At 46.6% G+C, this 15,972-nt stretch overlaps 1 protein-coding gene across 1 annotated transcript; it reads right to left on the bottom strand.

Annotated features, from left to right (window-relative positions):
* Positions 1 to 2,113: 2,113 nt before the first annotated feature.
* On the bottom strand, positions 2,114 to 8,510 carry SUMO2 (small ubiquitin like modifier 2). Its single transcript, XM_077251730.1, has 4 exons — positions 8,353 to 8,510; positions 7,163 to 7,294; positions 3,934 to 4,005; positions 2,114 to 2,623 (listed from the first exon to the last, which is right to left on the bottom strand). The coding sequence occupies exons 1-4, from the start codon at positions 8,371 to 8,373 to the stop codon at positions 2,561 to 2,563; spliced, it is 288 nt and encodes a 95-aa protein (XP_077107845.1). The 5' UTR covers positions 8,374 to 8,510; the 3' UTR covers positions 2,114 to 2,560.
* Positions 8,511 to 15,972: the final 7,462 nt, after the last annotated feature.

Here is a 15,972-nt window from a genome sequence, read left to right as displayed (position 1 = left end):
AAAACACAGCATTTTCATTCTTTGTGGGGAATCGCGGGGATTCCAAACACATATGAATGCATTGGCTGGTACCCAGGGTGGAGGAGAGGAGACTCTCCTCCAGGCCCTGGGAACCATGTAATTGTTTAAAAAAAAAAAAAAAAGGGGGGGTAAATAAAAAAAATCATGATATTCTCACCTTACGGCATCCCTCGCAGCCTAGCCGCTCTCCACCTTCCCAATAATGCCTCGCAGCAATGACCTGTGATTACGTGGCGGTCTCGCAAGACCGCTACGTCATCTGGGGTCATTGCCGCAAGGCATTACTAGGAACGGGAGGCATTGTGAGGAGCTGGAAGCCTGCTGGGGATGCCGGAAGGTGAGAATGTCACGATTTATTATTATTATTTTTTTTTTTTTATAACATTTTTTTTTACTATTGCATATTGCAGCATCAATAGTAAAAAGTTGGTCACACTTGTCAAACACTATGTTTGACAAGTGTGACCAACCTGTCAGTTTTCCAAGTGATGCTACAGATCGCTTGGAAAACGCTAGCATTCTGCAAGTCAATTATGCTTGCAAAACACTAGTGTTTAGCGGGAAAACGCATGCCAATTCCGCATGCGATATACCCACGGCAGGAGTTGTGGAATTGCAAAGGAAATTTCCGCGGCAATTCTGCAATGTGTGCACTTAGCCTTAGGGTAACAAACTGGTGAATGAGAGATGCTAATTTTTATTTCAGTCTTTTTATCTTTTCCAGGTATCCTTTTCTAAACTACTTCAGATTTGGTGGATTACTGCAGACCTGGATGGGATTTTTTTTTTTTTTTTATTTATAAATTAGTGAAAGAGGGATAGTCTTCATTCAAATTAAGTGTTTTTTTTTTCTATGTGTATAATTTTATTTTGATTACTGGGGTTAGTAATAGGGGAATCTGATAGACAACTCCGTTACTAACCCCAGGGCTTGATGGAAGATGTGATTTTTTACAAATCACACAGTTGTCATCAACTAAGCCCAATTGCTAGGGCAAAGCGCCAGAATTGGCCCATCTCATATGTATGATGCTCAGGTTTCCATTGAGATGTGTGAGTAAAAAAAAAAATCAAGTGGCATATGCATGGTCTGTGTGCTGTCAGATTTATATCTCACACCCATAGCCTTGACTTGGCGAGTCCAATGCGATTCTCGCATCCACTGGCAGCAGACTCATTTAATAACATCAATCATAGTGCAGTGCGATGTTTTCTCAGATTGAACTCTTAAGTATTATACGCCAGCGGACTGTCACGCCACTCCTGTTACTGATGTAATTTGCTCAGACAGACATGTGACCATCGCGGACAATCGCTGTCCCCCTTAACTTCAGCCAGCAATTAGCTGCATTAGCCACACTAGTCTGAAAACAGGACTCTGCAGCTCTTTCCTGAACAAAGCAAATGTGTGTAATGGAGCCTCTGCTGCATTCATTGTCTTTGGGACTGCTAAGGAATAGAGCAGATGCTGCACATCCACATCGCCACTCCAGTCAGGAAGGGCTGCAGAGTGCGGTTCTCAAAATCACTGAGGGTCCCACTACAAGCAAGTTATCTCAAATAGGGGATTTGAGGTTTTGGGTATAAATCTTAAGAGGATAAAAACTAGCCCTTTTAAAAGTGTAAGAACCACCTCACTAAAGAAATCAGTGCTGGTCCTACATTAGACTTCATTATAGCATTGCTGACCCACACTGACAATCCCTGTCCATATGCCCCATTAGGTGAGATATTACCCAGCCGTACTGCATTTTCTGAGCTGAAATGGAGAACCCCATGTACAAGCGGCCTCTGCTCCATTGGTCTCCACCTATCCACGTATTACATGAACGGCCTTCATTTCAAGTGTCTGCAGTTCATCAGAACATCTTCGGTTGTGAAAGGAGTTGTCTTAACAAAACCATTTCAATGACATGCCTTCAGATGTCACACAAAAGGATACATATTTTTTGGTATTTTCTTTTTTTTTTTTTTTTAAACCAGGTTTATTTAAACAACAAGATGCCGGAAGGGAATTTCTACCTAGGATTTTTCAGCTTTTTACATTTTTTTTCCTATTCACCCAGCTACATGTAACAGCTACATACAAAAGTTATAAAATCTTAATCAGTTTAATAAAAAAAAAAAAAAATGAAATAACAATTGAGAGGTGGGCTTGCTCCCTTAAGTAATGACCAGCAGAAGTGTCACAAGTTGCCATGTGAGGCAACTGCATATCTGAATCTATAAGCAGTTGACGGGCTCATAAAATAAAAAAAGAAAGCAAAATAATTTACTGGAATAAAAGTAGAGAGCACAGAAATAACAGAGCGAGGTGGGAGACTGTGCAAAGCACCCGCCGTCTCAAATTAAATTGGTCCAGAATCATAGGTGATATTAAAGCAAAGATAAAAGGGGGATGGGGCAGAAGTGAAAAATTAAACCCTAGAATAACACACACATCCACCCTATTGTATGTACAGTAAAGGAAGGGGGATGATGGTGAACATAGGAAACTGAACAGTGGAGGCAGTGGGTGAGGGACTGGGCAAAACTTGTTCTAGAAGTTTCCTCCCGTCTGCTGCTGGAAAACATCAATTGTATCTTCATCCTCCATTTCCAACTGGATAGGGAAAAAAAAAAGTTAAAGTTTTATTACTTCTCCATAAAAAAAAAAAAAAAGCAAGAGTTATAAAAATTGTATTTCTAAAATTTTCTTTAATGTAAGGAACTAATAATGCATTTATTGTCTATTTATGCTGTAATGTTTTTTTTTAGCTCACCAAAATCACGTTTTCAAACTATAGAAGAAACCTGAATTAAAGGGGTAGTCCAGCCCCCGGCGAAACCTTCAGCAAGTGTTGGATCCCTACAGTGTGTAACGCACACATCAGCACCACTTTCAGTGGTCAGCAAGTGAATTCAAGTACTTACTATATTCATGTACCTTGCATATTTGACAGTGTGCTGACCAGTCTCGGCCATGTCTTGCAGTGCCAAGTTAAAACAAGCAGCCGAGACGTTGGCCGGCACGTGACAGCACCCAAATATACAAATCGCACACTTGTGTTAAAGTGATGACTGCTAGAACAGGAATAAGGGGTTGGCAAGCTGGAGCACAGACAAATTCACCACTAGTGGACAACCTAGATCAAAAAGATCCATGCCACAGCAATTTTTTTTTTCCACAGGAAATGAGAGACCTAGAAACCCTTAATGCTTTTCATCACTTAGACGAATAGATTCAGTAATTCAGATTGAAGCAGCTGTTCTGAGAATATCACCTATGGTATCGATAAGTGACAAGCATTTATATAAATTGGGTTGATCATCAATTTAAGATGAACGAAAACTAAGACAACAGAGCACTATACTCTGGTATCTTTCTAAGGCCGGAGACACACTGGTGCGAGATACGGCCGAGTCTCGGTGGTTAAAAGCAAGCTGTGGCACCGGCACTCCGGAGCGGAGCGTGCGGCTCCATGTATTGCTATGCAGCTGCACGCTCCGCTCCGGAATGCCGGTGCCACAGCTTGCTTTTAACCAGCGAGACTCGGCCGTATCTCGCACCAGTGTGTCTCCGGCCTTAGACCCGGACTGAAGCACCAATGTGCATGAGCTAAAGCCACTGCATTCAAACATAGGAAATAAGTGTCGATTCTCATGACCGGAGTCATTAGACACTTGCATCACTGACCCACGGGACAGACAAAAAGTGGCCACTTGCAGGATGTTGGACAACCGATGAAATCTATAACATTCCTTAACACATTCAGCCAATTAAGATTTGTCAAAGAAACTAATAATAATACTTCGGGTATCAACTCCACATGCCTGGTTGTCCAACAGGCAGGCATTTAACCTACGGTGTATTGTGGTAATTCGGTCAATACACAGTTTACCAACCAGATTGCGCCAGGTATCATTACTCACTTGTGCTGGTGTGTCTGTCTCATTAATAGGCTGGCCATCAAATCGGAACCTAATTTGCCTCATTGACAATCCCTGAGGAGCAAAGAAAAATAGTATGATCATCTGAACCTTAAAGCTAGATCTACAGGGCAAGTTTCTCCACAACACCTGACTGAAGTTTGCTAGGTGAACAAATGAATGGGGTTGCACTGCGACACTGATGGTACTGTTACAGGCAATTCACTGCGGTCACAGTATCCCCAGGGGGGCATTACGACCTCACTCACATTGTGCTGCCATATAGCAGCGACATCTAGTGAACTTTGGTCACATGACAGGTGTTGTGGCCAAGGTTGAAGTAGGCCTAGCCGAATACAATGCATTACATTAGTAATTTGTCTTCAAATAGCATGAACATTTCAGTACCAGATTTAGGCTGCACTGATCATTTCTAGTTTTGGTATTAAAAAAAACAAACTAAACATTAAGCAGGAAAAAAAAAATAGATAGAATAAAGTTTTTTCATAAGCTCATGTGAACTTAGCCTTCATGTGCAAAGTAACATCTTCAGGAATTGGTCATGCCCCCAAAAGATTACTGGTAGAAGTGAACTTTATTCCCTCCGGGAGCCGCCTGTTATCAATTATAGAGGCATACCGGAGGCATACAGTGCAGAGCGAGCTGTCACACAACGTGCTGGGTGGTGCTTACTGCCGCTGATCACTGTGTACCGAGCTGTCGATAAAGTCACTCTTGGCTGCATCTCTAACAGAAAAGCAGTGGCTCCTAGTAGGGGGTAAGACATTACCTTTATTCCTCTTTCAGTAAGGCAGTCGGACAGCTTTGCAATGCTTTAATGAAAAGGGACTGTCAGCACAGAGCGACTGTTCAAACCAAGTACAGGCACACCATGCACTATGATGGGGCCAATCATTTATAGATCCCTTCCCACCTGCTGGGTTTCCCTCCAGCTCCACCCTTCCATGGCTCTGTTAAGTCAGAGCTGTCAACCAAAGGCGGGGGTGGAGACAAAACAAGAAGGTGTTAAGGTGTATGTAAATTATTGGCCCCGCCATACAGCACCCAGCAGCGGTAATTAGTTTTAACAGTCATCTTGTGTTGAGAGACTGGGCTCACACTAGCGTATATGAAGGCCGAGTGCAATCTGATGTTTTATTGGGTAGCATTCGGCCCAATGTTATCAGCGATTATTTTCTCATGCAGATATGGTATGAGAAAACAATTGTAGCATGCTGCGATTGGCAGCCAAACTCGGCTAAGGCTACTTTCACATTAGCGTGGTGTGACGCACGTCGCAATGCGTCGTTTTGGAGAAAAAACGCATCCTGCAAAGTTGCCCGCATGATGCGTTTTTTCTCCATACACTTGCATTAGCGACGGATTGCCACACGTCGCATCCATCGTGTGACGGATGCGTCGTGTTTTGGCAGACCGTCGGCACAAAAAAAGTTCCATGTAACATTTTTTTTGTGCGTCGTGTCCGCCATTTTCGACCACTCATGCACGGCCGAAACTCTGCCCCCTCCTCCCCGGAACTCACAATGGGCAGCGGATGCCTTGTAAAACTGCATCCGCTGCGCACGTTGTGCTACATTAACACACTCTCCGTCAGGCCGATGGTTTGCGACGGCCCATACCGACGGACTAGTGTGAAAGTAGCCTAACTCACACCCACATAAGTTTATGGGTGCATGTAACACATTGGACTGCACTGTTGTCATCCCTGTGCAGTCTGACATACATTGAGACAGGCAATAGAAGAGACGGAGAAATTACCTTCTCTGTCTCCTCTGCACCTGTGCTGTGATTCTGGCATGCGAGAGCATCGGACCACTGACACTCGGATCACATTGGCAGCAGAGCAAGAGCCGAAGGTCATTAGCATATCATATCCGATGCCATATGCTAGTGTGATTCCAGCCTTCACCTATATCTGCAAGGTAGTAGTTTGGGGATAGGACAAGTTCCCTCTAAAATTCTATGCAATCTAAAGGCAGCATTTCAAAGACGAGAGGCTCAGCAAACTAAAATAAAGGTTTATGAGAATATATTCAGCATATCTTGTGTTTTGTTTTAAGTAAAATAAATTTATTAAAAGGGAACCTGTCACCAGGTTTGGCCGACAAGAGCACTGCAGCAGCCACACAGTCTCCTCAGCACCGCGCTCCTGCACAGGTGTACATCTCTGTCCTGTTGAGGGCAGAGCAAAGTACTGCAGTGCGCAGGCACCGGGGCTCTTTGACCTTTTTGGGCACCTGCGCACTGCAGTACTTTGCTGTGCCCTCAACAGGACAGATGTACACCTGTGCAGGAGCGCGGTGCTGAGGAGACTGTGTGGATGACGCAGGGTCGTGTCATCCATGCGAAGCAATAAGTAGGGCAACATCGCAAGAAGACGGCGGACTAAGACGAGCGATGCTCGTTATTTTTCTTCTCTTCCAGGTTGGATCGGGGACTTATGGTGATGGCCATATCTTATATTGGTCAAAACTGCTGACAGGTTCACTTTACGTGAAAGCTCATAATGGAGTTTAGGAGTCAAGTGGATGGTAACTATTAGGACCAGACACTTGACTGCTAAGCCCAGAATGCTTAGTGACTTCAATGACTAAAAGACAGGTTATACTGAGTATTTTTCCAAAACCATATTTGTTCACTTTCTGCTGCTCTGCAGCATTCTGGTGGCAGATAACACTGCATGGACAATGGACAGGTTTCCTTTAATTACAAAAAATGATGGTGCCAGAACAAAAAGGGCCTGGTAACCTGTCACCAAGGAAAACTAGGCAGCACCCCGACTATTCACAGATGAACCTATAGAAAAGGCATTCACCGTTTACATGGTATGAAAATATGAAAGTACAAATGATGGGCATTGGAATAAATGAAAAATAGCCAGTGACAAAATAAGGCTCTCATCACATTAGGCCTTTTGTCAGAAGTATTACACACGCATAGTTTATTAATGTAAACCTCTGACAGTCATCTCTAGCAAATAAACGCCACAGAATTATTTATTTTTCTACAATGGTTCTCTATTGGAAGACGCATCAAAACATGTATAACAGCCTGGCAGAAGTAAAAAAAAGTGGCATCCACTAAATGGGGCATTGCCCCTATGTCAAACAGTCTAAAATCATGATGTGGACATACATACATACGCATCCTAAACACTGACGGGAAGACCATATATGCCATCTTTCCTGTAAGACACAACAGAAGGGCTCACCTGTCGCTCACAATAAGCCTTCATGAGCTTATTGAGTGGTGTATGTTTTTTAATCTTGAACTGGACGACAGAGCCATCTTGGCCGGCTACCTTCAAGTTGATGTGATCGTTGTTTTCAGTTTTCACGCTCTCCTGCAATATCAAGAACCATTAGTTACATATCTGCAAGACTTAAAAACCCCTGTATGCTGTAAGTATGCAATCACATCATGTTCAGCGGGGGTTCATCCTTTAGGACTATCGATATAGAGAATAAGGGGTCCGCAGTGCTGCTCCTTCACAGGCTCTCATGAAAAGTGAGGCCCCGGCCCCCTACTGTGCAGAAGTGCTGTGCAGAGAACACCAGCAGAGGCGCTGCAGTCCCGCCATTCACAGGATCGGGCATCCCGGAGGTCAGATCCGCACTGGTAGTAAAGTGATGGCACACGCTGACATGTAGAGAGATGCTAGAGGAGATCTCTGGGTACACGCAAGGACAATGTGCTAGGAGTTAGGAAGCAAGTCTGAAGGTAGTGCGGATGGAGTTTCAGTATAAGGAATTAACAAGTACTCAGATAATGGAGAATTACAAGGAAGGACAGATATTACAGCTTCCACATCAGGAACAATCACATCACGGCTTTTGGGTTATAAGGACCCGGACAATGTGGTAAAACCCTTGTTCCAAAAATCCCATTTTCTGAGCTCTCTACCAATCACCTGCAGGAGAGCCAGGTACCAAGAGTTTAATCTCCTGCAGCGCCACCACATGGAGGCACGCAGCATTGGAGGCGTCTGACTGAGCCACGGGCTGTACATGGAGCGCGGGGATGCTGAGGCTGCATCGGTCGGGGAGCGGAGATGTGTGGTCACGTGGGCTAATTCAGGCCACGAGAAAGAAATACCGAAAAAAAACACCATCTAGATTCGTGTAAGGTGCGGGGTCCGGGCAGCGCTCACTGCACAGGCGCAGAGCACAGGCGCCCCGCGGGCTCTATGGGCAGCCATGCTATGACGCCCGGATCATTAGCTGCCCACAGCAGCGCGGCTCAGACCCCCCGACTACAGGAGCGGCGCCCACCCCCGCCGCACACAGCGACCTATCCTTCCCAGGCCTCTAGCCTATCTCCACCAACGCCATCACCTACGGGCCTGACTCACACCGCACAACGGCAACCGTCCGCCATTTATACAACCGCACAAGACCTGACCTTTGGTTTGTCGTCCGCCATGCTGAGGATAATGCCGGTATCCGGTAGTTTCGCCTCCTCACAAAGAGCCTAAACCCGCGCGGGTCGTTTTGCCGGGAAAGCGCACGTACAAACACTGCGTGCTTACGTGCGCGGCCCCGACTAGCTCCTCCTACACTGGAACGTCAGAGAATCCCGCTCTGTGGACCACGTGGTTAGAGACCGCGCAATCCGCGCATGCCCGACCTTTTGTGAGATGAATTCAGGCTATGGCGGGCGCTCAGCATGTGGCCGAGTCCGTGGCGTGCAGATTGTAGCCCGGGCACAGCCATAGCCCTGGGCCTCATCTAGAGGGGCGCTCACACTTTACTGTATACTTTCATTGTTTAGCTGAGGGTCGTCACACAGCAGAAAAGCCTTCTAGTAATGTAATCACCCACAGTGTTCAAGGCATATGCGCATCAGTGGGTATTCCCACACGGGTCATCACTGGGTATGGCCACATGAGCCATTACTGGGTACATACACACTGGTCATCACTGGGTATGTCCACAGGGGTCATCACTGGGTACATACACAGTGGTCAGATCTGTACATCACTGGGTATGCCCACACAGGTCAGATCTGTACATCACTGGGTATGCCCACACGGGTCAGATCTGTACATCACTGGGTATGCCCACACAGGTCAGATCTGTACATCACTGGGTATGCCCACACGGGTCAGATCTGTACATCACTGGGTATGCCCACACGGGTCAGATCTGTACATCACTGGGTATGCCCACACAGGTCAGATCTGTACATCACTGGGTATGCCCACACAGGTCAGATCTGTACATCACTGGGTATGCCCACACAGGTCAGATCTGTACATCACTGGGTATGCCCACACTGGTCAGATCTGTACATCACTGGGTATGCCCACACTGGTCAGATCTGTACATCACTGGGTATGCCCACACGGGTCAGATCTGTACATCACTGGGTATGCCCACACTGGTCAGATCTGTACATCACTGGGTATGCCCACACTGGTCAGATCTGTACATCACTGGGTACATACACACTGGTCAGATCTGTACATCACTGGGTATGCCCACACTGGTCAGATCTGTACATCACTGGGTATGCCCACACTGGTCAGATCTGTACATCACTGGATATGCCCACACAGGTCAGATCTGTACATCACTGGGTATGCCCACACTGGTCAGATCTGTACATCACTGGGTATTCCCACACAGGTCAGATCTGTACATCACTGGGTATGCCCACACTGGTCAGATCTGTACATCACTGGGTATTCCCACACGGGTCAGATCTGTACATCACTGGGTATTCCCACACGGGTCAGATCTGTACATCACTGGGTATTCCCACACGGGTCAGATCTGTACATCACTGGGTATTCCCACACGGGTCAGATCTGTACATCACTGGGTATGCCCACACTGGTCAGATCTGTACATCACTGGGTATTCCCACACAGGTCAGATCTGTACATCACTGGGTATGCCCACACGGGTCAGATCTGTACATCACTGGGTATTCCCACACGGGTCAGATCTGTACATTACTGGGTATTCCCACACGGGTCAGATCTGTACATCACTGGGTATTCCCACACTAGTCAGATCTGTACATCACTGGTTATGCCCACACGGGTCAGATCTGTACATCACTGGGTATGCCCACACTGGTCAGATCTGTACATCACTGGGTATGCCCACACTGGTCAGATCTGTACATCACTGGGTATGCCCACACGGGTCAGATCTGTACATCACTGGGTATGCCCACACGGGTCAGATCTGTACATCACTGGGTATGCCCACACGGGTCAGATCTGTACATCACTGGGTATTCCCACACTGGTCAGATCTGTACATCACTGGGTATTCCCACACTGGTCAGATCTGTACATCACTGGGTATTCCCACACGGGTCAGATCTGTACATCACTGGGTATTCCCACACAGGTCAGATCTGTACATCACTGGGTATTCCCACACTGGTCAGATCTGTACATCACTGGGTATTCCCACACGGGTCAGATCTGTACATTACTGGGTATTCCCACACGGGTCAGATCTGTACATCACTGGGTATTCCCACACTAGTCAGATCTGTACATCACTGGTTATGCCCACACGGGTCAGATCTGTACATCACTGGGTATGCCCACACTGGTCAGATCTGTACATCACTGGGTATGCCCACACTGGTCAGATCTGTACATCACTGGGTATGCCCACACGGGTCAGATCTGTACATCACTGGGTATGCCCACACGGGTCAGATCTGTACATCACTGGGTATGCCCACACGGGTCAGATCTGTACATCACTGGGTATTCCCACACTGGTCAGATCTGTACATCACTGGGTATTCCCACACTGGTCAGATCTGTACATCACTGGGTATTCCCACACGGGTCAGATCTGTACATCACTGGGTATTCCCACACTGGTCAGATCTGTACATCACTGGGTATTCCCACACTGGTCAGATCTGTACATCACTGGGTATTCCCACACGGGTCAGATCTGTACATCACTGGGTATTCCCACACGGGTCAGATCTGTACATCACTGGGTATTCCCACACTGGTCAGATCTGTACATCACTGGGTATGCCCACACGGGTCAGATCTGTACATCACTGGGTATTCCCACACGGGTCAGATCTGTACATCACTGGGTATGCCCACACTGGTCAGATCTGTACATCACTGGGTATTCCCACACGGGTCAGATCTGTACATCACTGGGTATGCCCACACGGGTCAGATCTGTACATCACTGGGTATTCCCACATGGGTCAGATCTGTACATCACTGGGTATTCCCACACTGGTCAGATCTGTACATAACTGGGTATTCCCACACTGGTCAGATCTGTACATCACTGGGTATTCCCACACGGGTCAGATCTGTACATCACTGGGTATTCCCACACAGGTCAGATCTGTACATCACTGGGTATTCCCACACTGGTCAGATCTGTACATCACTGGGTATTCCCACACGGGTCAGATCTGTACATTACTGGGTATTCCCACACGGGTCAGATCTGTACATCACTGGGTATTCCCACACTAGTCAGATCTGTACATCACTGGTTATGCCCACACGGGTCAGATCTGTACATCACTGGGTATGCCCACACTGGTCAGATCTGTACATCACTGGGTATGCCCACACTGGTCAGATCTGTACATCACTGGGTATGCCCACACGGGTCAGATCTGTACATCACTGGGTATGCCCACACGGGTCAGATCTGTACATCACTGGGTATGCCCACACGGGTCAGATCTGTACATCACTGGGTATTCCCACACTGGTCAGATCTGTACATCACTGGGTATTCCCACACTGGTCAGATCTGTACATCACTGGGTATTCCCACACTGGTCAGATCTGTACATCACTGGGTATTCCCACACTGGTCAGATCTGTACATCACTGGATATGCCCACACGGGTCAGATCTGTACATCACTGGGTATGCCCACACGGGTCAGATCTGTACATCACTGGGTATTCCCACACTGGTCAGATCTGTACATCACTGGATATGCCCACACGGGTCAGATCTGTACATCACTGGGTATGCCCACACTGGTCAGATCTGTACATCACTGGATATGCCCACACTGGTCAGATCTGTACATCACTGGGTATACCCACACTGGTCAGATCTGTACATCACTGGATATGCCCACACTGGTCAGATCTGTACATCACTGGGTATGCCCACACTGGTCAGATCTGTACATCACTGGGTATGCCCACACTGGTCAGATCTGTACATCACTGGGTATTCCCACACTGGTCAGATCTGTACATCACTGGGTATGCCCACACTGGTCAGATCTGTACATCACTGGGTATGCCCACACTGGTCAGATCTGTACATCACTGGGTATGCCAAAACTGGTCAGATCTGTACATCACTGGATATGCCCACACTGGTCAGATCTGTACATCACTGGATATGCCCACACTGGTTAGATCTGTACATCACTGGGTATTCCCACACTGGTCAGATCTGTACATCACTGGGTATGCCCACACTGGTCAGATCTGTACATCACTGGGTATGCCCACACTGGTTAGATCTGTACATCACTGGGTATGCCCACACGGGTCAGATCTGTACATCACTGGGTATTCCCACACTGGTCACATCTGTGCATCACTGGGTATGCCCACACTGGTCAGATCTGGATATGCCCCATAATTCTCTATGGAGGACTACGTGGTGCCTATAATACTGTATGGAGGACTATACTGGCTACACTCACTCTGTGTGTCACTCTGTGACTGCAGACTTTCTAATCCTCCCAGGACTCGCACTGTGCGCTGCGAGGATTCGCCAGTTTCTGAGCTATTGTAGAATTCATAATAGATATCGCTCATGTAATGTAAGAAGTAAAATCTTTGGCATTGTACTATACCTATATTTCCCTGTACATCATATATAAGTATCTGTTTTTATCCAGGAGAATGGGATGATTTTTTTTCTCACTTGTTTTTTGTTTGCAGTTTTTTTTCTGAGCAGTTATTAATCTTTTACAGGTTCATTTACAGTCCCCTATGTTATAGAATTGTAATGTAACCGTAAATACTGGATGTTATACTGAGGTATCCATTTTTTTCTCCCACCCATAGACTAGAATGGGTGAGTCATTCAATTACTGAGCCAAATCGCAGCATGATCTGAATTTCTCACGCCAGATCAGTTTGAGAAAAAAAATGTTTCTCTGCGTGGCCCCATTGTATAACATCGGTCAGTGTGCTATCTGATAAAAAATCATGCCTGATTTATACACTTGTTTGCACGAGCATTGGAGTACTGGATTGTCATTATTGGTTTATTTTCTACATTCCTATAAATGTAATAAAAATACCGCAAGTCATGAAAAACCTGTTTAAGCTCTCTCAAATTTGGAAGTTCTCCCCTATCTTCTGGATAGGGGATGACTTTCTGTTTGTTGTGGACCTTATTGCGGGGACCCCCATGATCCTGAGAAAAATAGCTTTGAAGAGCACCATGTAAACGAAGCTGTGGGCGATCATACACACTGCAGCACCATTCACATGTGGCTCTTAAAATATCTCCTATAAGAGAGTGGTGAGGAGCATGACAAAGTATAGCAAAAATTCACTGATCTGATCTGGGGTGGGACGTGTTATAACGTGTTATGTGGGCTGGAGGGGTTTGTGTGGCAGGGCTGCTTTTTTTGTCCCAGTCCGGCCCTGCTACAGGACCGCTCTGCAGCCATCATTGTCTGTCTGTATGCTTGTGCCAGGCCCGCCATTGCCATTAATGATCCTTGTTCTGGATTCTTCTGTGTGGTTCTTGTATGTACGGTGATGGCGCTGATGTACCGTATTTTCTGGTGTATAAGACGACTGGGCGTATAAGACGACCCCCAACTTTTCCATATAAAATATGGAGTTTGGGATATACTCGCTGTATAAGACGGGGGTCATCTTATACGCCCAGTCATCTTATACGGCGTGTGCGGTGCGGATGGTTCCCAGGATCTGAGGAGAGGAGACTCTCCTTCAGGCCCTGGGATCCATATTAATGTAAAAAAAAAAAAAGAATAAAAATAAAAAATATGGGATATACTCACCCTCCGACGGCCCGCAGCTCTCAGCGGTGCAAGGGCCGGCCTCCGTTCCTAAGGATGCAATGAGCAAAGGACCTTCGATGACGTCACGGTCACGCGACGTCATCGAAGGTCCTTCGCTTATTGCATCCTTAGGAACGGAGGCCGCCACTTGCACCGCTGAGAGCTGCAGGCCGTTGGAGGGTGAGTATATCCCATATTTTTTTTTTTTATTCTTTTTTTTACACGAATATGGATCCCAGGGCCTGAAGGAGAATCTCCTCTCCTCCAGATCCTGGGAACCATACAGGACCGCTCCCTGCACACGCCGTACCCAGCGTATAAGACGAGCCCCGACTTTTGAGATGATTTTCAGGGGTTAAAAAGTCGTCTTATACGCCGGAAAATACGGTACTTGTGTTCGGACATAATTTTTTCTATTTCTCTAAATTCAAGTGACCACTATTGCACAAATGTTTACAGGATAGAAAGAAATCTGTATGAACCAGATTAATTTCTACCGATTTAAAAAATTTACTATGGGGGGCGCCGTTTTGCGGTTCGCCTCAGGCGGCAGAGAGGCTAGGTTCACCCCTGTATTCATTCCCCAGTTTTTACAGCATTATTTAACCCCTTCAGATTGATTTACATCGTGGGACATGACCGTACGGCGGACAGGTATGGGATATTGGCGTTTTTTTATTTTTCCTTTTTTTTTTTCAGAAGATCGAGGGTCGTCAGTTGGATTGAGCATACAATAAAGATATTAAAACCCCATGTGTTTATTTATTTCATTAAAATACTTTATTCATAATGTGTGCAGCGCCCCAGAGTCCTGGTCATTGCAGTACTGTGGCTCCGCCACTAAGGGGAGCTATGGTACGTCTGATTGCACTAAAGGAGTTTCTCTGACCAGGTAACACTCACACTACACTTCACACTCCGGCCACCAGGGGGGGTGGTCCTATCTAGTAGGCCACTCCTCACACTCTGGTAAAACTGGGGGTTGGACAGGAAGACAGTGAGAGAAGTAACTGGGAAGAGCTAGTGAGAGGACCTGTCAGGGATGGGATCCTGGCAGACTCCTAAGAACAGAACTAACCAGTGAACAACGGGAATACAGTAAAGAGGAATTAAGACCAGAAGGAGTCGTGCTGTTAGACCGAGGCAACATCCTTCTGAGGCGCAAACAGTCGGTGGCCGGAACGCCGAGAAAGTAAGAGACTTTAAGTACTACTGCAAACCACGGCAGGGCAGCCAATTATAGGTTGGCTGTCTCACACAAATCACCTAAGCAGACACCGGAGGCAGCTGTGGGAGAGGGGCGACTCTAGGGTCCCGGAAGAACTCCAGGCCTACCCCGTCATACGGGTGCGTCCTACCATATCACCTGGGGGACGGAGAGAACGAACATCAGAGACAGGCAGAATCAGTTGTGAGGACTATCCCGGGAGCTCAGCAGGGAAGAACTACAACACCCAGCGCTAGAAGGTAGATACTGATTCCCACCTGAAAAGGGAACTCCTGATGTGCCTTTGGACCGGCCGGTCTCTGACAGCCCTGTTGACAGCACTCTGGACTGAGGACTCTAAAACCTTCAGTAAAGAGGTAAAGAGACTGTAACCTGGTGTCCTCGTTATTTACTACGACCTACACTGCACCGCAACATTACCATCGCATCTATCATTGTGCGTCCCTCAGCAGGGTCACGGACCGGGTCTAGCCACCGTGACCACCCCAGAGCAGAGACTCAGAGGCCCGGTACCGGGTACCCCTCGGCCCTGCGGCAGTGGGGGCGCTACATGTGCGTGTGTATTTATTTAACCCTTCATTACTATTGGATTAATAATGGATAGGTGTCTTATTGACATCTCTCCATTATTAACCTGGCTTAATAATAAATTTAATAATCTTTATTTTTATATAGCGCTAACATATTCTGAGGCGCTTTACAGTTTGCACACATTATCATCACTGTCCCCAAAGGGGCTCACAATCTAAATTCCCTATCAATATG

Source organism: Ranitomeya variabilis, chromosome 4, assembly GCF_051348905.1.
Source record: "Ranitomeya variabilis isolate aRanVar5 chromosome 4, aRanVar5.hap1, whole genome shotgun sequence".
Lineage (NCBI taxonomy): Eukaryota > Metazoa > Chordata > Amphibia > Anura > Dendrobatidae > Ranitomeya > Ranitomeya variabilis.
Note: the sequence above shows the minus strand (reverse complement) of the source record. Positions and strands in the feature narration are given on the sequence as shown.

What these genes read in the sequence shown, in the direction of transcription:
- SUMO2 (XM_077251730.1), bottom strand. Translation starts at nt 8,373, where the DNA reads ATGGCGGACGACAAACCAAAG. An exon ending in TGGCGGACGACAAACCAAAG is followed by an intron (nt 7,295 to 8,352) that starts GTCAGGTCTTGT and finishes TTGATATTGCAG; the next exon opens with GAGAGCGTGAAAACTGAAAA. An exon ending in AGGCTTATTGTGAGCGACAG is followed by an intron (nt 4,006 to 7,162) that starts GTGAGCCCTTCT and finishes TTTGCTCCTCAG; the next exon opens with GGATTGTCAATGAGGCAAAT.